The sequence below is a fragment of the Haemaphysalis longicornis genome, unplaced genomic scaffold (genome assembly GCF_048455015.1).
Source record: "Haemaphysalis longicornis isolate Haplotype H1 unplaced genomic scaffold, Haemaphysalis longicornis Haplotype H1 scaffold_14, whole genome shotgun sequence".
NCBI classification, from domain to species: Eukaryota; Metazoa; Arthropoda; class Arachnida; order Ixodida; family Ixodidae; genus Haemaphysalis; species Haemaphysalis longicornis.
Window position 1 is genome coordinate 5,612,800 of NW_027526245.1, and position 21,962 is coordinate 5,634,761.

Here is a 21,962-nt window from a genome sequence, read left to right on the forward strand (position 1 = left end):
ACTGAGGTAGAGCGAGCGGAGGAGAGGGCGAGAGTTTACAGAGTTCGAAGTGTGGCTCAATCGAGTCATAAAGGGGTCACATTGTCGAACTCAGCTCCCTGAGGAGTTGGCGTAATATTTTAGGGTGCAGCCGTTTGGCGGCCCTTTGTGGGCTGAGGAGCGTCACCATCGGTGTCATCCAGTGAGCAATGGCAATTGGGAGTTTAGGGAGTTTAGGGAGTTTAGGGCGGTTCGCCGTGGTGGCCAATACGCTTCTCCGAGGGGGCATAATGCTATGCACGCATGAGACGATCGTTGGTGCGACACTTGGTGAAAACGTGAGGGTGGCTTGCGCGTGATGATGATGTACGTTCGCTTCGTGAGACAAAGTTCGCGGCCCCTTGATGAGCCGCACTTCGCGCCACCGAAGCATAGGCTCACCATAGCTGCCGTCGAGAGAGATATATATAGAGAGAAACTTTTATTTAGCTTATTTATGCGTGGGAGTGGCTTCTCAGTCCAGAAGTCCAAACGCTGCCTTCTAAAGGTGAGCCCTCTCCGTCAGCATGACAAGGTCAGCGAGGTGTGCGCTGGGCAGCGCAGTCTCCATGTGCTCGAGGTTTGGCTTAGGTGGCACGTCTGGGTTTTGACTGCATTCCCAATTTATGTGATACAGGGAGCCTGTTTTACGCAGAACTTGCAATGCGGTGAATGCTGATTAGGCGATTGCGTTTGAATTCAAACCGGATGAGGTAATGTGTTGGTTTGTAGCAGCCGAAGCGTGGATCCTTCGTGGTTACTTAACTGGGGGTGTGGTGGTGAAATGATCCTTCGTTCTAGACGGTAGGCCTGGGTAATGTCTCGGTAGGAAACAACGGGGGTGGGGTCAGGCTCTCCTCCATGGCCTGGTTGGCGAGTGCGCAGGCCCTCTCGTGGGCGAAATCGTTACCTGTGAGAGAGGAGTGTGCCGGGGCCCATACTAACACAACCTTCCGGTTTGGGGGTTTGCGCTCAGGGGGCGGTGTGCTGTTAGAGTCAGCATCCCCGCCATGTATCTTCTGCAAGCCTGCTGTGAGTCGGAGATGATTGTAGCGGCGTTGGATTTAGTAATGGCCACCACTGTGGGCACTTCTTCCGCCTCTTGACTTGATGTTTTGGGAATATTTGCGCTTGTAGGGCATTTGTCTCTTGTCGTCACCATCGCCAGCATTGCGCTCTTCTGTTTGCAGCTTGCTAGAACACAGGAGCAAGTTCTGCCTCAGCGCAGTGCAGCCATCAGGAGTGAGTGCTGAACTGCCAGTGAAACAACCGGTCCTGCTCTTCGTCAGCCGCTGCAGCTATACTAGCTGCCCGAGTGGAGACTCATCACCGCCCACGCCAGGGCCCCCAGTGAGTGCTGAACAATCAGGGAGGCAACCAGCGCACGTGATTCGTTAGCCACTGCAAATGAAGTTTGTGTAACTGTGCAAATACGTCCTTCAGAAACTCTTTGCCTCAACGCATTCCGCAGTCAAAACAGCTCAACAGCTTCACCCAGGTATCGCCTTAGGGATTATCATAGTCACCGGCCAATTTGCGCCAGAAATCGCATGTCACCTTTGAGTTTGACGGCCGCACGATCGCGGTCAGATTTACCTTTTTTCTTGCCGAGTACGGGCTGTAGACGTGTACGCGCCGGCAAGCGTCATATTTCTACACGTTTATTTCCATCACTGGATGTGAACTTACTCCACAGTTAGCCCACTTGCTTTGTGGGTGATTTTAATTGTATTTTAGATACTGTTCGAGACCTTCGGGGGCCAAGTCACAGAAGTACGCTGCGCGGCTCGAGCGCACTAGGAGACTTGGTACGTCCTACTCTCTGCGCTTCAAAACATTGCACATTGGTACCAACATACGTGTTTGACCTCTCCAGAGACTCTGGTAAGGAAAGTTGGAGCAATTGCCCCGTCATCAAAATGCGCCTCACCGGCTTCGGTCCGCCCCTCGATCAAACTTATCGCTCTCTCTTATCTTTACTAACATAAGCAGCTATATTCCAAAACGTGACAATATTTCTAATCGGGTTTTTTCATCTGGTAGCAACCTTCTGATATTAAAGTAAACATGGCTTACTAGTTAAGTGACTGACGGTGAGGTACTCGCTGACCTATTAAATTTTCGACTGTTTTGAAACAATCGCAGGGGCATAAAGGCGGGAGGAGTACTTGTCACTGTCAGTCACAACATATCCAATTCGTATATAAATATTGTGTCCGACCTTGATATCCTGTTGCTTAAATGCCATGCCACACCGCACTCAGTTTACTAGGCGTTTGCTAAAGGCCCCTTGCTGTACTCCAGACTTCTCTTGTAATATCAATAATACCCATAGACCAAACATTCCAACATGCATGTAATTCTGTATGGCGATTTTAATTTTCCTAATATCGATTGGTCAAGCCAGCCGGCACCAGAGGCTACGTCAAGGGAATTGAACGACGTCTTTGATGTATGCCTTAACTTTAATGTTCGTCACGTTCTTGCAGAACCAACCCGCGTTACCCGTAACTTCCAAAACATTCTATATCTTGTAAAACCAAGCCATCCCGAGTGCGTGTCCTCTATTGCGTAGCTTCCTGAAATCAGTGATCATAGTCACTCATGTTAACTTCGTAATTAAGCCCGTTTTGGTCCCGAACCTAAAAAAAACTATTTCTTTGTATGATAAAAATATTATGAAGCAATTAACTGTGGAATAACGAATTTTTACTCCACTTTTGAAACTGCCCTTTCATAACATAATGCAGCCGAAAACTAGAAGATTTTGTGAGAGAAACTATACGAAATGGTTCGTAAATACATTTCCAAAATTACCTTAATTTTCATTCCGCCCAACCCTGCTTAAAGCATTCAAACGATTAGAAAACAAGACAAAACGCTCGTTCCGCGCAGCCAAGTACCGTAACACCCCTGATGCATGGAACCAGTACAAAAAAAGTCCCCCGCATTTCCCCGAGAGGGAGAATGCTAAAGTGCGAATGCACGGTTGTCGGCCCGCTTGCGGCGCTTGCGCTCGGCACCCGCAGCCCACCGCCTCGCCACCTTCTCTTCCATCTCTTCCATCGGTTTGTAGTATCACGTGTACACCACGCAGTTATCAAGCCGCTATAACGCCGCTGAGTCGCCAACGCAACGCCGCTGACGACGTAGTTTGAATGCGTTAAAGATATAAGGAGCGTTCCTAACTCTGAAGTCAGCGTGGCTTTCGTGGCTTAGTCGGTAGAGCGTCGCGCTGCGGCCGCAACGTCCTAGGATCGAAAGCGGGCGCCGGATGGTGTTACTTTTTTATATAGTTTTGTGGCCTGGCTGGCGCGCCGAGAGAGGGTGTTGCGAGCTGGAGAGTAGGCGAGGGGGGAGAGGAGGCGCTACGCGAGCGCCCTCAGGCGTCGGAAATCCGGCGCCGTTGCTAGGCACGCTAGCTAGCTCCAATGCTAGGCTGCGGACGGACGAACGGCGGTGGACGCGTGATTCAGGGTCGCTTAAGAAGTGCATTCGCACTTAAAAAGCCGAATCTGCTTATCTGCAAGCCCTACGTGACGCCAAACACTCATTTTTTTCCATTCTGATGTATCGAACACGCTTAAAAACAACCCCCCAAAATTCTGGCAAGTCCTAACCCCACAGGACACGCGCATAATTACCCTATTTAATGAGTCAGGTGATGCCATAAGTGACGCGGAATGTGCACACGTGTTTAACTCCGCCTTCGCCTCAGTTTTCAGCCAAGAAACTGAGTTGTCATTTACCATTCCTCATGTGAACTTTGAGTGTACGATGCTAGCAACGGCATTTTTCCCAGCCGAAATTCATCTCTGATAGACAAAATCAAAATTTCTTCTTCAGCTGGTGTATAGAATATTACGTCCAAACTACTGAAAAATACTAAACATGTCTGTGCAGCATATCTGTGTCTACTATTTTCACAATCAGCTTCAACAGGAATGCTGACTCCAGATTGGAAGCACGGAAAGGTCGTTCCAGTCCACAAATCAGGTAACAAACAGCCCCCATTAAATTATCGCCCCATCCCATTAACCAGCGCACCATGCAAAATCCTCGACCATATCATGAACTTCCTTTATTCCAACCATTTTTTTCATCCAGTGCAGGATGGCTTTAGGAAGGGGTTTTCGTGTGAAACGCAGCTAGCTATGTTTGTTCACGACCTGCATATTAACCTCGACTCTAACCTCTAGACTGACGCCATCTTCATCGATTTCGCAAAAGCATTTGACAAAGTTCCTCATGAGCGTGTACTACTAAAACATGCGGCGTTACATTTAGATGCCGACATGTTAGCATGAATTAGAATTTCTAACTGTACGCAATCAGTTTCCGTCAAAAATCAGATCTCTAACTCAACCCCGGTAACCTCAGGTGTCCCTCAAGGGTTCGTCCTGGGCCCACTTCTGTTTTTTATTTACAATAATGAGTCACCAATGCATGTACCTTCTTACAGGCGCATCTTTGCAGACGACTGCGTTATTTATCGTAAAATAAACACTGTTTCCGATGACACGTCTCTTCAAACTGAATTTCGAAGCGTTCAAGAATGGTGTAACCTTTGGCTAATGGAACTAAACCCTAACAAATGTAAAACTGTTTCCTTCCTCTACTGTCGAAATCCGATTGTATTCCCGTACCGAATTGCTGACATGAACCTCGAACTAGTTCCTTCCTAGCAACATCTCGGAATAACCGTTTGTAGCCATTTATCTTCGGCAACGCATATTATGCACATCATTGAATCTCCTAACAAAACACTGGGGTTCTGAAAACACCATTTGCGTCACGCCCCTAACAATGTCAAATTACTAGCTTATCAATCTCTCGTCAGGACAACGTTAGAATACGCATCAGCCATTTGGTACCCACATCAAGTATATCTCGTCATTCAACTCGAGTAGCCTCAAAATCAAGCCACACGAATTATTCATTCAAAGTACTCTTATGACGTCAGCATATCGGCACTGAAAAAAGAATCTGGCCCATCATTGCTTACGTCTCGTCGCCGCATTTCTAGTATTTGCCTTTTTCGCAAGTTGTTTTACAGCTCACTCGGCAGGCCACCATACATTGTCCCTCCGGGATGCACTTCCCATCGCACCGATCACCCGCAACAAGTTGCTCGCCCACGTACGCTCAACGTCACTTTTTTGTCTTCATTCTTTTTTCGCGCAACAACGGACTGGAACGGCCTCTCTAGAAAATCACCGCCATAACCTGTCCTATCTTTTTGAACACCGTAACAAATTAGCTTGCATTGTAATAAAATATGTCTTTCACGTTTTCATGTATGTTCCAACCCCTGTGCAATACCCCTTCAATGGGGTTTTTAAGGAAATAAAGTGAAATGAAATGAAATCCTTGTAGGTTTAGTGTTGGTGGGATGCAGACCTACGGCGGCACTTTCGCTGCACCATGTTTAAGGGGAGCGTCCGGCAGCCGGCTGGACAAATTCTACCTTCCCCCAGAACTCAGTCGATGCCTTCAAAGATGCAAGGCGCTGGCCTTTCAAAGTGGCGCACCTCACATTTCCGACCAATCTCCCGTCTCCGCAAAGCTGGTGCAACGCCGTGCCATATCCAGCCATGATATGTGGCATATGGACATCCGCCTGCTAGCGGATACTGATAGCGTTGCTTCTCCTCAGGACCAGCTGGAACCCGGGCCCCAGAGAAACGAATGGGGAGGCTTGAAGTCGAGTTCACGCGAGATGCAGATAGAGCTGGGGAGCAAACTTAAGGCACGCCTCTCACGAGAACTGGATGAGGCTTTCGGGAGGATAGCAGGGCGGGCAAATGAGATTTGTCACGCAAAACTATGATGATCTGTTGAGGGCGTGCTACGGCGGGCTTTTTCGTCAGTCGTCGAGCGCACCGGGTCGGTCAGTCGTGCAAGGCAGGTCTTTGTCAGACCCGTCAGTACTAATGTACATTTGGGCAGGTTAGGCAGACGACGTGGGTCGAGCGCACGTAGTCCACGTCGTGTTTCCTTACAGCGCCGGTAGCTCATGTCTAGATGACATAAGCGAGGTGTTCACTCGTCACTTCCGGGAATTGTTTAAGGCGGGAGGAGAACGCGAAACTTCCCCGGAATTTGAGGATGTAGCGGAAGTCGCTTCGCACCGCCGCGCAACCATTCCTTTCTCTACGGCCTGCAGCCTGCCTGTCGACAGTGGGCCTTTGTGAAAGACGCGTACTGGCGACGCCGGCGCCTGCTCCCCGCCCTCTTCAAGGGCCGCCCTTCGGGGAACAACTCGTTGTTTAGCCGACTCCTGAGGTTAGTCCTGGCGGCGTTGCCGTCCGCTCGCTCGGCGGGCCCTTTTCTTCCCACTTTGAGAAGGACGCGGGGGTTCCCCCTTCTTCTCCTCGTCGGGAGAAACTCTCGCCGTACGCATCTTTGCAAAATAAACAGACTTGTCTTGAAACTGCAAACAAGCTCCACGTCTGCTTTCTGGCCTCCTTCAGCTGCCGACATTCCGCGCTGCTACAAGGACAATGTTTGCAACATTTACAGTGAACTTCCCCAAGTTCCTAGTGCCTTAGCTTACTATTTGACCGCTCCGCTTTCTTACAAGGAGCTGTAGGATGCAGTCAGAAGCATGAACCAATATCCAGCCCCGGGGCCAGACGGCATTCCCCTGATTTTTCCGAAAGCTTTCTTTTCTTGCCCCAGGGGCCCGTTGCTAGAGATTGTGAACGCCGTTTTTACACACGTGGTGTGCCCTGCTTCTTTTGAAATTGGGCCACATCGTCCTTATAGGTTAAATAGGAGAGGAGCCGTCAGACCCGGGAGCATATAGGCTAATTACATTTTTGAATAGAAATTATACCATCATAGCCACCATAATCTCAAGGCACCTTTCCAACCTAATGTAGCCGCACGTAATGCGTCCGCTCAGGCATGTAGCGTACAGGGGCCGAAAAACCTCTCTCATCGTGGACTTGTTCGCATTTGCCACTCGAACAGGTAGTCAAGGCTGATTTGTGCCTCGGGGTCGAGCCAACCACTTTGGTCGAATGTAACATCGTTACTTGGGGGCCGCTCTTCGCAGCTTCGGCTCTCCAGTGAATGTAATTAGGAGGTGAAACCTTTTGTACTATCGCCTTGCTTCCAGACTCCATGTAAACGGACAACTTAGTGCCCCTTTTCCAGTTGAGCACGCGGTCAGGCAGGGGTGCTCACTCTTCCCCTACTTTTTGTCCTGGTCATCGACATTCTACTTAGACGCCTGGCAAACTTCCAGGCCATATGCGGCTTTTCCCTTCCCGGGCAGGCGCAGGTAAAAGTGTCGGCGTGTGCAGACAATGTGCCCCTGTTTTTGCGGGACGACAGCAGCTTTACCGCGTTGTCACGCCTCTATTCCATCTACAGCGAGATGTCTGGCGCGGCACTGCAATTCAAAGATTTCACGTCAGAAGTGGAGTGTATCGCCTCCGTCAAAGTCCTTGGTGCAACGTGCCACTCCTCGGTTGAGGTGGCGCGTAAGACATGGACGGGAAGTGTAAAGAAGGCCAAAAAGCGCCTGTCGGTGGCTGTGCAATTTAAACTGTCCTTCACGGAGCGGAGCTACGTAATTAAAGCCTGCGTTTCTTTCTCTATTTATTACGTTGCGCGCATACCCCCCCCCCCCCCCACCCCCGAAATCATGTTCTCTTTTTTTTAGAGAGGAAAAACAGAGAGGGTAGCTCAAGCTTTCATGCAGCTCCCAACCAGCATAGGGGGATACACCCTCTCGTGCATATCGATAATGTGTAGCGTCGTGGCAATGCGTAGGTTTGTACATCTGATGCGAAATGCGGACTACATACGAAGCAGCTTTTTAAACTACTCTTCTGGTCACATCGGGACGCGTGCTTTACAGTGAACCCTACATTAGCCCCTTGGCAGAGGAACCACCGCAGTGCTACGCCTACGTCCCGAAAAGCTTTCGGGAACTGTTACAACAGATTCCAGAGTTGGAAATTTGGGACATTCCCCCAAACAAACCTTGCGAACAACTTGCTGTGGCAGAACTCATTGTCAAGCAGAAAGCGCGCTCTAAAAAAGCCGCGCTTGAGACAGCTTACTTCTCCGGTCTTCCCGGCGGACATTAGAGATTTCGGGTGGGAGCGTGGTTAGGGTGCTCTGCCCGCTAGAGACGGCTTGACAGCGTGAGGCGTAACACCGTCAGTGCGGTGTCTTCAATCAGGATAAAATGAAACTTTACGACACGCAATCTTTCAGTGTTCTGTAACAAGGACATTCTGGATATTGATGTCTAGGATGTTTAAGTACGTCAATGGGAGTGCAAGAAAATCGTGATGCCCTAGTAAATTTCTGTAATGTGTGGGAGCCCTGCTTGTATGGAGCCGCCGTCATGTCGCCGCCCTCCGGTACCGGCATCACAAGGCTATGCTCCCAATGCTGCTGCGCATGCGCACGCGTCTGTTCGAACACCTGGAAGCGGAGCAGGATCCGCCTGCGGAAGAGGTGTTCCTCCTACGTTGGTCGTACTGTTTCATTAAGGTTAACAGCCCGAGTTGTAAGCATACCAAAACAAGACAAAATATTAGCCTTCTAACAAGAATAAATACAATAAATAGTGATCTGCAGTATTCACTTTAACATGTGTGTATCTATTGTGATGTAAGACTGTAGCACTTCTACTAACATTTGTGGTGTTTCAACCCTGAAGTTGTGTTCGCGTTTTTCGACAACTTAACTTTCCACTCTCTTTATGTTGCGCCCTGTGAGGTGCAAACTGTTACAACTTGTAGGTAGGCCAGCGGCAGCCATTTTTTATTGTTGTTTTTGTGTTTCCCTTTTATAATGTGTATTTTTTACCTGAAGCATAGTTCCGTCGAGGCATGTTATGTATCTGCTTCGATGGACAAATAAACGTCTTCAAATACAAACTAAAATGTCTGCGTTTAAGTATCCCAAGAAAGGCTATTGTTTTAAAATGTTGAAGAACGGCCCAAACGGAACACCGAAAGTCAGACGGCTCCGTCTCAAAGAGATGCTGAGGCACAGAATATCGCAGCAGACGACGCGCGCCACCGGACATTCTTGCAGACGTCACCGAGAAGCGGGGCAGCATGGACAGTCAAGCTCACGCGGTGCAAGGAGATGTACGAAAGGAGGAGGAATTGCAGCGCGGGCGAAAGTGCGATGTTTGATTGGCAATAACTCCACTAATACTCATCGAATAAATAAAATTTTTGTAGATGTATACTAGGACATTAATTTACCTCAAAATGTGAACACCCTTGTATCGATAAAACCTCTTTCAGGGCTCCTTTACTTTTACTAGCGTGGCCCCGTCCGCTATTTCAAAAGTCATTTTACTCCTAATCCCCAGGATTGCGGGACACGTGCCGCGGAAACCTGACTGCGCCCTCTCCCCGGGCGCTCCGCCCGTCCGGGGCGTAACTGAAAGGGGCAGAAAAAAGAGACGGCCGCCGTTTAATAACGAAGACAGCTAGAAAACGCGCCTCCGGGATATACGTAGCACAGCTCTAGCGGTACGCCGTGGCAAAATATTGGGCTTGTACGACTAACGTACGAGGTTCCCAGGCCGTATAAACTTTTTCTGCTGCGGCCTATGAGAACAGGCTGGATTTCAGGTCGTTCCGCACTAGTTAACACAAAATTGTGGCGCTCAGAAAACAGATAGAAATAACAACTCCCGGGTTTGAGTACTTCAGGTTGTGGGCTACAAACCCTTTATTGTAGATTTCTTGTAACGTTGTTTGTGTAGGTTCCCTGCAACACTTTTCATGGCCGGGGTGAGGCGTATTGCCACAAACTTCGAAAAAATTCTCCCGCATTTCCCCGAGGGGGAGAATGTGAAAGTGCGGTTGTCGGCCCGCTTGCGGCGCTTGCGCTCGGCCCCTGCAGCCCACCGCCTCGCCGCCTTCTCTTCCATCTCTTCCATCGGGTTTGTAGTATCACGTGTACACCACGCAGTTATCAAGCCGCTATAACGCCGCTGAGTTGACAACGCACGCCGCTGACGACGTAGTTTGAATGCGTTAAAGATATAAGGCGCGTCACTAACACTGATATCAGCGTCGTGTCCGTGGCTTGGCGTTTTTCCATGGAGTATTTGACTTCAGTGTCCGCGTTTTTCCATGGAGTATTTGACTTCAGTGTCGAAGAAGAAGTTGTAGAAAGATCTCGTTGAAATCTGCTTTCCTGTGCCCCTGTACAGATCCATGTTTCGAAGTGGACCAGGACAAAATGTTTTGAAACGTGTAAAAGCAATGGTTGTTCCGCCGGGTGTTAAAACGTTTTTCTTTAAGCTTCATGTTGGTGTGCTCCCGGTTAAAACGTGGATGCTTGAGAAGGGTTTGTTCGTGCCCTGGAGAGCAGACTGCTGGCTATGCAAGAATCCGGAAACTGTTGAACATGTATTTTTGGACTGTTGGGATGCGGTGTTTTTGTGGGATGTACTTCAGAGAACTTTGAAAAAGGAACTCCCCTTGGGTCCTCATGGTATACGGTTTCTGGCAGTTGAAAACGATAATGGAGTGCCTTACGACCTATTGATGTTGCTGGTCCTCCACGGAATATGGAGGTCTCGATTGGCAGCTCGTTACTCGGACGTTGATGGACGGCCCGCGAGGCAGTATTTCTGTGAAAGCGTTCATCGCATTGTAGAAATGTGGAAGGGTCAACCTTGTACACCCGAGTGGCTGCAGGAAGTAGAGAAAGTGTTGTCTATGCCCCGTTTTTAGACATAACACGCTGGCTTAGGCAAAGCTAGCGTTTGTTATCTGTAGCACGTTTTTGTGATGTCTGAAACCGGTAATAAAAAAAAAAAAGTGTCCGTGGCTTGGTCGGTAGAGCGTCGCGCTGCGGCCGCAAAGTCCTCGGATCGAAACCTGGCGCCGGATGCTGTTTCTTTTTTAAATATAGAGGAGCACTGCGGACGCCGCCGCCGCCGGCGGTGGATGGTTTGGGGTCGCTTATAAAGTGCATTCGCACTTAAAAACTGACGCTACGTGGCGCCCCCGTCCCCCTCCTTTTCCCTGGAAGGAGTGGAGAGGAGGACCGTCTCAACCCGAACACTCGCCTCTCCTCAGCGGAACCAGGGAGGGTAACAAAGAGGCAGTCGGTAGTGTGCGCGAGGACGAACAAGGCCTGCTCCCCTGGTTTATCGCAAGGAAGTGGGGGAGATAATTGCTGCCACTGAAAAGGTTTGGCTGACTGTCCTAAACCCCTCCCCCCCACCTCCTCATTTTTAGCCTGCGCAGAGCAAACAAAGCGTGCTACCCTGGTGTTTTTTGCGGGGGGGGGGGTTGGGGGGTGCGGGAGACTTTCTAGCACAAGAACTGTGCCTGAAGGACCTACGACGTTTCCACACGCGCTACTGTGTGCAGTTTTTGCTTCTCAGTTTTCTTTTTTTTTTCTGAGGTGGCAAGTAACGCTATGTTACTACGGTGTCAAATGTGAAACTTGGTTATCGTCATGGTTTCCTGCAGTGATGCGTTAAAATGTGTAAAACGTATATGTTTGCGCGCAGGTATGCATTTTGTCTTTTTTTACATACGGATTAGTATGAAAGCATTGGTAATCTGTTTAGCGTTTTCTCTTCTTTTTCTGTATTGTGTTTTTCTTATGTATACAGTTAATTATGCCGTCCTTGTTACTGTATATATATATATTCCCACACATGCCTAAGGCCTGGCGCTCAGGCTGGAAGTATGAAATAAATAGTAAATCAATAAAAATAAAGCACCATCTTCAAGTTTCTGAGACTGAAATTATGGCGCAAGGGGGGTTGCCAAGAGCTCAACGAACGCCGTTTTTTTTAACGCTGTTACATCGAAAAGGGCGTCCGTTTTATTAAAAGTCGTTTTTTCTCGAATGCCGGTTTATAGAATCACCAGTGTTTGTTTGTTTCTTTCGTTTTAATTGTTGTTTTATTCAATTTATTTACCATTCAACCCACTTCTATTCCAACGTTTTTTACGAGAGGGAATATATTAATTAGAGGTGTGTTCCAGTTTAATTGCTTTTTCATCGTTCTGAAAAATTCCCAGTATATTGGCGTAGTTTTGCAGTTTTTCCCCACAGCTTTTGTTCAATATTTGTTGCCTTTAAGTTTTGCGCATTTTCTCATTCTTGTGTGCGCTCTAGAGAATTTGTTTGATATTTCGTTCATTGTAAATAATAAAATTGGGGCCGCGCTCCAATGCTTCCAAGGCGCATCCATCGGAACAGCACCAGTTATAAACTGATATGCGTTAAAAACGGCTATGAAAAGTATAAACGACGCCGTAAGAAGCATGCATATACGTGAAAATGTCAATGGCGCTTAACCGAACTGGAACCAATTATACATATACAGCACACTGTTCAGTTAAAGTGTCGTGAATTATACGAACTGCACCTGAAATTAACCACAATGTTGGAAATTGATGTTTGCGATTCTAAATCACTACTATTTAGACGCCTATGAACGGCCCATTTTAGACAGGTCTAGGACATTTCCATGTACTGGGACATTTCGATGCAGGATGTTACGGTGCAGACATTTCGGTGCACCGACATTTTAGTACGCCAACTTTTCCGTGAACGTATTTGTGTGCTAATTTGTGGGAAACTTTCGGCAACTTATTATTTGAGCGTGTATTAGGTTGTGGATGACTGTCTACGCACTAATTGCATCGTTTGTGTTTATGCTTTGAAAGTTTTCGTTCAGAATTTGAGACTTTTTTAGGGCTTTATTTAATAACTCCTTTAGGCAATACCAATTATTATGTATCTTATTTTTTTCCAGGGGCGCGGGCGAGGGTTCAGAAAGCCGCAAAAAGAGCAGCTTCTTGCCGCCTTGTGTGGCGCCTTTAATCTGCGCAGAAAGAGATATTTAACGATGTTACGGCGCATATAATGTTATACTGCCGTCGAAAGGGGCAAATTATGCAGCTCTCAAAGCTTTATGCTGTCGCTAATGAAATTTTGTGTACATGAGCTGAAGAAACGGTTCCGGTGCATAAAGTGGTTTTATTAAGACTTGTAACAAATAAAACTTGCTCAAACGTAGGCACTTCCAAAAAGACACGTGTATTGCTAAGCTTGCGCACCAAGCTTCTGAACTGTGACTTTTCTGTGCGCCCTTCGGTGCCACACACAATCATTGCAGCTCTCTATCCTAGGTGTAAATTACGCGGGCACCTAAGCACTTTTTTTTTATGCTACAGTGAATGAGAAAGCATTAGTGTCCAGTTGCCGAACGTGCACTCTCAATCGTCATTTTTTCTTTTCTGTCTGTCTATCTGTCCGTCTGTCACTCGATTAAGCCACCAGGCCAAACATGAAACAATGCTGGAACAAGGAGTATATATAGGTAAAACCGTCCCAAGCTACTGAACCTGGCCGCGTGCATATATTCCTACGTGTCAATAGTGTTCATAAGAAAAACTTGGCCGCGTATCTTCTCGCTTCGCTGCAAATGTCGTCGAAAGGCGATAGTCTTCTGCAGCCCCTGCCATTTCATACATTCTCCTCCCCCCCTTCTCACTCCTCGCACGTCTGACGCGATGGAGGGTAGCTGAATTAAATCCACTTTTCCCGCGCCGCAACGCTCGCACGCCATTTGTTGGAACCTTTGCTACTGTTCGGCTTGGGGTTGCGCTTGAGCTCGAGGCTCGGGTGCCAGCTTCTTTTTGTATTTTTTGGTAAAAACATTGTCTTTAACACCTTTTTTTTTAATTTGCTATCGTGAAAACCAAGGCCACGTCTATTCTTATTTAAAAGAACGCGCGTAATCCCGGTTATGTACTTACATTTTGCCTCAAATGTACCTGGGGTTTCCTTCGCGCTATATTATTGGGACATGTATGACAAATCTTGGCAGTTTTAGAAGTTTGGAACGGTTTTGCGTATATAAGCGTCTCGTTCAACAATAATTATAACTCTTGGACCGGTGGCTGAACCGGTGCCGTCCACCGGGCGGGCGCCCTAACATCTGCGCTTCATTCTCGCCAAATAACGATTTACCATTCAATCAATCGCGTTTAAGTAGCCCAAGAAAGACTATCGTCTTTAAAAAAAGCATTAGGCACAATTGAGGCAAAACATTAGTGCATAACTGGCCGCTGCAGCGTTGTTTAATTCAAAAATAGTCGTGGGATTGGTTTTAGTAAAAATGCGGTAAAATATGGTGTCAAAAACAGGCCAGATAAAAGTAAACAATAAACGAAAGATATCTCCTCAAGAGTGAGAGAGAGAAACCTTTATTTGGGGCAAGGCGGGCCCTAGGCCTGTTGGGGGAATAGGATTAAAGGAATGGGTAAGGAAGGGGAGCAGACCGGCCGTTCTATACTGCTCGTGCTAGACCGCTTGTGACTGCGAATATAGCAATGTTGTGAAGCATGGGAGTGTCCATGGAGTGAGGGTCTATGGCTATGGTGGGATCGTTGGGGGGGGGGGGGGGAGAGAAATTTCTATAGCGCGTTAATTTGGGGCAAAACCAAATGAGGTGGTGCAGATCAGCTTTGGTTAGGGAGTGGCACTGTGGGCAACGTGGTGTGATGGCAGGCGCGTTTTTCGTAGAGTTTCTGGTGCATGACTGGCATTGGCAAGGTGATTGTTCACGAATAACTCAGCAGCTCTTGGAAGTGTAGGTAGAGAAGCCAGGAACCCAGGCGGGGTTAGGTTTTCGAGGCGCTGTTTCAAGAACAATTGAAAGAAAAGGCCCCAACAGGTGGTGCGCGAACCAAGCAAACGAGGGAAAATTGAATCTAATTCATCAAACTTCAATTGCATTAATTATGGGGGAGGCATGGGGAGAAGAACAGCGTGAGGGGGAGAGGGGAGGATGTTACGAGGTGGGGGCGGCCGAAGGCTATGGTATACAATTGCAACAAAACAACCAGATACGCAGCCAATTTCTTATCTTCTCCTCGTGACTATGACTCGGCACATTCCCGGGGAACGTACTGTAAATAAAAATACTACTTACAGTACGGTAGTATACCCCATTTCAGGTAGTATGAAGGACAGGGCGTTTCACGTAAGAGCGCTAGTCCAAGAATATTATTCGCTGATGATGTCGCACACTGGCCGGTGGTTGAGGCGGGGAGTATTAAAATATTTTAGTGCACGTCTAAAAGAATAGAAGAACCTACCCGCATTCAGTAGCACTTTTCTCTTCTTGAGCAAAGCTACCTCAGGGGCTAGCGCGTGCAAGTCGATCCAGCACGTGCTCTTTGCAGAAGCGTTCTCGTAGGGCGGGCGTCCGTCTTTTTTAGCTTTGGAAGCACTGGAAAGCCCGTTCAGCGGACGCGTCCCACGCAATAGAAAACATTCATTACGTGTTTTTTTTTTTACTTGCCGAAGACTTGCATATGCTCATCTGCTTGTTTCGGCACTGCCGCGTTAATTGCGTATTTCTTTGTTTTTCGTTACTCATAATGTTAGTATACTTGCACCTAAACCTTAACGCAAAGTAGGTAAGGGTTGAGGCATCTGCTTTTTGTTTTTTTATGAACCCCGAAATACTAGATTATGATCTTGCTCTACCGCTTGTGCTTTGCAACAATAACGCAAAATGTTTTTGTTGTGCAAATTATTTGTCGACGCAGATATTAGAATAGGAAAAATAATTTTCCTGAATTCGGGTGTCAATGTTCGCGAGTACAAATCAAAAGCGAGTAGAAAAAGAAAAGCTCGTCCCGTTTAATCGCATGCGCCTTCAGAAGACGTCCCACATATTAGACACCTGATTAATTATAATGTACGAATCAATGTGCCAACGCAATTTGTGCAAGTTGCTCAACAGCAAAAAAAAAAAAAAAGATTGGGATGTGCCAAGTGCGAACCAGTATCAAGAAAGCGGATAGAAATAAAAATGCCCTGTGACAAATTGAACAGATGACCCCTTAATGTCGAAAAGGCGGCCCATGGGACCTGAAAGACTTTCGGAACCGACGTCCCCCCACAACACGTTTCATCCCATGAAATAGCCAGGGCACTGGGCTGGTCGAGCGGCGCGGGGAGCAGACGATGCGTCCGTAGCAGACGACAAGACGAACACTGGCAAAAGTTAACTCATTAGCGCCGCTGCAGTTGACCCGAGCCTGCTCGATACGTACTAACGCACATTGTTTCACAAGTCGAAAGGAAATTTGACCCGGCTCTTTCCTTCGAGTGAAAAATGCGGCACGAGCGCCACGAAAAAAAGCAGGCGTCCGGCGAAAAAAAGCCCTCCCCTGAGAAAAAGCAGGCGAAAAAAAGCTCTCCCCTGCCCATAAACGAGCCTCGTCCACACGGGGGAACCTCAGCCCATGCGGGGTCGTTTTGTGAGGACTCCCCTCTTGTTTTTTTTTTTTTCCTTCCTGGTTCGGTGAATTTCAACGGCGAAAAGATGGCCACTTTGGGAAACCGTCGCGAGCGGCTATACCGTGCGTGAAGGCCCTGCTTCTCGCGGGGCGGGGGGGAGAGAACAAGAGAGAAGGAATTGTGTCTCCAGGTCGCTGCGCCACGTGGTGTCAGTTTTTCGAAACTCCACGCCGTGTCCCGAAATCCTGGCCATGATGCATCCACACGGCGTTTAGGCAGCATATATGGGTACTGAGTCATTAACTGCGTCGGCATAAAGATATGAAACCAATTTTGTTACCAGTAAGAAATTTTGTTCACTTTCTACTTTGCTTTTCAACACTCCGAGAAAAACCTTGGTGAAAAGTCGTGTGGACAGTAAACACGAGAAGATATTCTTGAAAGTGCTCTGAATTTTGTTATGTAAGAATGTCAGCAGAACATGTTAAAGAGCGCATGACGCTTTGAAAAACATTCGCACCATTTTATATTTGGTTCATTTTATAAAGCGAAACAGAATCCATGCACCTTTTTTTTCTAAGTAGGCACGTGTTATATTTGCAACAGTTTCTTTTGTACAATAGGGACCTGTGCGTGTGAGAATTAAACAATTCATCTCGGAGACATTTCTTCATTTCTAGCACGTATTATCTAGGATATTAAGAAGTAAGAGACACATGCTGAGATGATAATAATGTTCGGGTCGCTTGTGCGCCATAGGTCCTAGTTACCTTTAAAGGTATAGTAGGAATAGAAGAGAACTGCGTCTTCAATTTGCGAGAGCACGCAATCCTGAATGCGTTTGACATTGGTATATTATCTCAAAAGTAACGATACAGCAAAATAAGCGCACGCACTGAAAAGCGTAACAAAATCGCTTCGTGCTGTATTGAGATAATGAGCATAAGGCTTTCTGGATAGTTAATTGCATGTCTCTAGTTTTGTTTACCTTCAAGATCCGAAAATTTCACATAACGTCCACATCAAAATTCACTATAAGGAGAAATTACTACGTGTTTCCACATAACGGAAGCACCATTTTATACTAGTGCTTTCGGAAAAATGCGATCACGCAGCTTTTTGGCAGGAAGTCCGGGTAGAAAAACGTCCAACATAATTTAAAATTCCCCGCCCATCTCCAAGATCAACATTTTTATCCTTTTTCTGTTTTCATTCATACGATCTGTAAGCGACGTTATTACTTGTCGCCTCGTCTGAGTGGTTACGTAGGCCGCACAAATTTGTTCGATATTGTACATTACGTGAAGGCCGCAGTCATAGGCATTACGCTGCTGCAAGCAGGCGCACTCGATCACGCGCACTTCGTTCAGCGCCAGCAGAGGCGCCAACGCGCGAGCGATGGATTCTGCGTGGCCGAAGTTGTGCCCCTTGAAGGAGTCGTAGTGCTCGAAGGCGAACCTCGACCTCACAAAAACTAGAAGGCTCCAATGTGTTCCTCCGGGCTGCTCCATCTCTTCGGAGTCATTAACGGGAAGAAAGATCAGCGACTTCTGGTTCAGCTTCAGGGACTTGAGTTCCTGTTGAACGTTAAGCGCTGCCTTCAGCTTGACGAGCTGCACGACAGTCGGTCCAACGAACTCTATGTACTGGCGCCAAGATGTGTAAATTTCGTGTTCGAGGTACTGCATCCAGAACAGTATGAGGTTGTCGTTCACCCAGTTAGGTTCGTCAAGGAGCTCTACGTCCGCTTCCCGGATTGTCGCGTCGTGGTAGCTGAATCTTGCACCGGCTCCCGAAGCCATCACATTGCCTTTACATCATCTGCAAAACAAAAATGATAGTGGGAGCTTTGAACACCAGTTCCTCGTTGTTTCTCAATGCGCCAGTCATAGGTCGGCAGGCTCACTGACGAGTGCACTCACACACATCCCACTCACCACTCACGAGAGAGTGGTAAGTGAGCCTCGCCATCGTTTTCGACCGGTGAGTGTGAGTGCATGTGAGAGGGAGCCCTACGGGCGGTGCGCCCAGCTCACCACTCGCGCATGCGAGGGCCACTCGCGGCGAGCCCCACTCACCACTCGTGAGAGCAAGAGCAACTCGCGGGGCGCCCCGCTCACCACTGGTGAGTGCGAGCGCCACTCGCCGTCAGCCTCGCTCACCACTTGCAAATGCACTCGCGCTACTGGGTCCATTTGACGGGCTTACTGCGTTGAGTACAACTATTGCGCTTTTACTAGCTGTTGGGTATTTTTCGCAGGAGTCGCTCGCTGTGATGGTTGTTAATGGCGCAGTTGCTTTTAGCTTCGGAAATAGGTCGTCACTGAGCTCCAGCTATGGGGCACCCTAAAATTAGTATTCTGTTGGCGGGTCGATATTGCAATATGATTTGGATGGCCTTCTAAGGCCGTAATAAACTAATACTGTTCGGTTTCATGCTCATGGAGGGTCTGCTGCACACAATCACGTGCTAGGGGAGACGACGAGTGATGGGCGCGTGCGTGAGTGAGTACGAGCGGCGACAGCGAATGGTGAGCGTCAGTGGGAGCGAGTTGTAATGGCGAGTGGTGAGCGTGAGCGTGAGCGTGAGTGAGTGCGAGTGGTGAGGGCGAGCGGTGAGTGTGATTGTGAGTGTAAGTGGTCACGGCGACTGGTGAGCATGCGCGCGGTGTGCGAATGGTGGAGCCTACGTAGTGAGCGTGAGTGTGAGTGAGTGCGTGGGGCAAAATATATTTTCCTGTGTGAGTGTGAGTGATTGGCGCCCAGTATTGACGAGGTACGGCGCCAGTACACCCACGATTCTGTTCTCTAAAGAGGTTAACTATAAACAAACTATTAACAGTGGGAGTCTGGAACGAAGTCTTTGTATTCAAAGTAGCTTCTAAATCGGCGGAGAAACCGGCAGCCAATGCGCCTGTTGTAGTAAGAAGCATGTTTAGGGCGCCCATGTGACTCGAAAAGCAGGAAAAAACGTTATGATGCGCATCTGATTAGCTTTATGGAAGATTAAAAAAACCTGCTTCTCTTTATGCCAGGACAATCAGTAAGGCGCGAAAAATCGCGCATGTTCCAATTCTGGCTATACTAGAATTCTGCATCTTCCTCAATTTTTGTGTCATTTTCAGAACGTTAATTTTTGTAATGTGTATTTGCGGATATCTAGAAAATGTGTATATGTAAACAAACAATTATGTTCCGAAATAATTAAGTGTTTACAGATCTGGTAAGCAGGTTATGCAGTTTCAACAAAATTTAAGAAGTGTGGTACCTTTTGTGTCTCTCAATATTTATTTCGCTCACGCCCTTGCTATCTCTCTTGAGTCTCATCTAGAACATGCGACGTCTTGTTTTTGAGGGTGTGAGTTAATCGTACTGTGTTTAGGCCCTCAGGCCGCCTGGTCATGAAGATTAGTCATTTCCCCCGCTAGGCATCCTGTAATATGGTAGTGTATCTTGATGATGCACATTGATGCACCAGAATATTCAACTGAACCAACTTCCTTTTTTTAACTTTTTTACTCAATCCATGTAGTATCGCTAATTACGCGCTGCAGTAATAAATATGGTTATTCCCCACTGGTCTTTTGTTGCCATAATTATTGTGTTTGTTTGTTCTAAATTTAGGCACTTCTCATGCACCTTTACTGCAACGGATAGCCTCCACAAATGTGCCATTTCTGGAGCCGACAATATACCTAATGCAAAAGTGCCGCCATCTGCCGGAAGAAAAACGAAACGAGCTCGCGACGCTATGTTGGGGGATGGTGGTCGCGCGATTGCTTGGTACGGAGCATGTGAGGGGGCTTTCTCGGCTTGGAGTTCCTTTTATATTCAGCTTTAGGCGCAGCAAAATGAGCGACGGGTGATCTGTGGACCTTTGTCGGTTGCCCACATAGGCGGGCGACTTTGTAAATAGGCATTATGCATCGAAAAAGCAGTCAAGGAGGCACCGGCAGGGAAGCTGTTGGAGGCTGTCGCGTTTCTTCTCCATCTTTTTTTATTTTGCTTTGAGAACGCAAACATTGAAAGAATATTCGTGTTTGTTCGCATCCTGCGGGTTTCTCAGAGGTCATTCCTGAAACGCTTCGAAACTTGCGGCCTATCCTGAGGTTGAAATGGGGGAGGGGGGGCACTGGCGATATACCTGTACGCTAAGGGTCCTCTGGAACGCAGAGGAAACCTGCAAAAGAAAAAAAAAACACTTAACAAAATAAATTGCACACCTGGCATTTTTTAACAGCGGAGCTGTTGTAGCTGGCCGTAATGTGTAGTCCGTAACGTGTGTGGTGTGTAACGCATTAAACATTGCCAATAAATTACCAATAAATTTCCAATGAATAATTAAATCTCCAATAAATTGCCGAGTGCTGGTGAGCGTGTGCCTCGAGGCGACCGCCGAGCGTCCCCAGCACACGCCAAAGCCTTAGGAAAAAAAAAACTGCGAAAACCATAAAGAGCGAGAAAATGCCGAGTGCTCGTGATAGCGTGCCTCGCTGCGACCGCTGAGCGTCCTTTGCTCGCGCCGTGGACAACAAAACTGGGTGCAGACTGCCGCTTAGAAAATTCCGCTCGAAAAATTTGATTTTAGGAAAATAGGCTACGGTCTAACAGCAGGCGACGACAAGTAAATGACCGATGCACGGAATTACTACGTACGTTTTGCGCTACTCATGGCGCTACGTGAAGGTAGCAACTCTCGCAGATCTCTTATTTCCTGTAACGTCTGGCAAACGAAAGAATGCGCAGTACTTCCATAAAAGCCTACCGAACGTCCAGAATAAAAAGATAACGCAGGCGCGCAAAGCAGGCACGGCAGACTCAAAACTCTATCCGTACAATAAAGTATGACCTGACCGATGCAGTGCGCCTTAACTACCAGCAGGTAGGAGTGCTCCGCGGCAAATACAGGGCTAGAAAATAGCTCACTTTGGGGCCTTTTTAGTCCTGCACATATTATTCGTCGTGACCATGCACGCGATCTAGCTCTAATATTACTGCACGAAGAGAAGTCGACACCCGCAAGCGACTTCACGCTGGGCTCGAGTCATGCTTCCGTTCAGAAATAAAAAAAGATGTGTACGCTATTTCCGTGGTCGTCCTTGTATCATCTTTCTGCACAGAAAGTTGCACGTCGGTATTTGGGCATATTAGACAACGTTAAATGGCGGCGTGCGCGTCCCTAACCTCGGCCGGTCATATACACAGCGATATCAGGAGATCCGGGAATCCCCCAACACGGCGGAAGCGCACGCGTTTCCCGCAAGAGGGCGCCAGTTTTTGCATAAGGTCTATAAACTGAGCACCCGTTCCTGAAACATATATTTCAAGCAGAAAGTGCCGGACGTTCTGCAGGCTAAAACCGTTCTTGTAATGCGATAACACCGGGCAACATTATTTTACAAAGGGAGCTGACTGCCCACACGACACACTCAGTCATTTGCCAGTCTGTCGATAGTGACAGAAATGTGGAAAAAATCACTAAGCCTTCTACAATACACCCACAGCCTTTAAACTGGCGTTTTTCTGGTTTTTTTCACGAACTACTTTTCTTCCTGGTGTTTACTTTGTCACCTAATTTTGTTTATTCATGTCCTATCTCTTCCATATTTGTGTATGTGTTCCTCTCCTACAAATGTCATGGAGTCTATTCTAGATATTCCCTCTTG

At 47.6% G+C, this 21,962-nt stretch overlaps 1 protein-coding gene across 1 annotated transcript; it reads right to left on the minus strand.

Annotated features, from left to right (window-relative positions):
* Window positions 1–815: 815 nt before the first annotated feature.
* On the minus strand, window positions 816–18,098 carry LOC144165355 (sentrin-specific protease 8-like). Its single transcript, XM_077695455.1, has 2 exons — window positions 17,516–18,098; window positions 816–928 (listed from the first exon to the last, which is right to left on the minus strand). The coding sequence occupies exons 1-2, from the start codon at window positions 18,096–18,098 to the stop codon at window positions 816–818; spliced, it is 696 nt and encodes a 231-aa protein (XP_077551581.1).
* Between the last annotated feature and the right edge of the window lie 3,864 nt (window positions 18,099–21,962).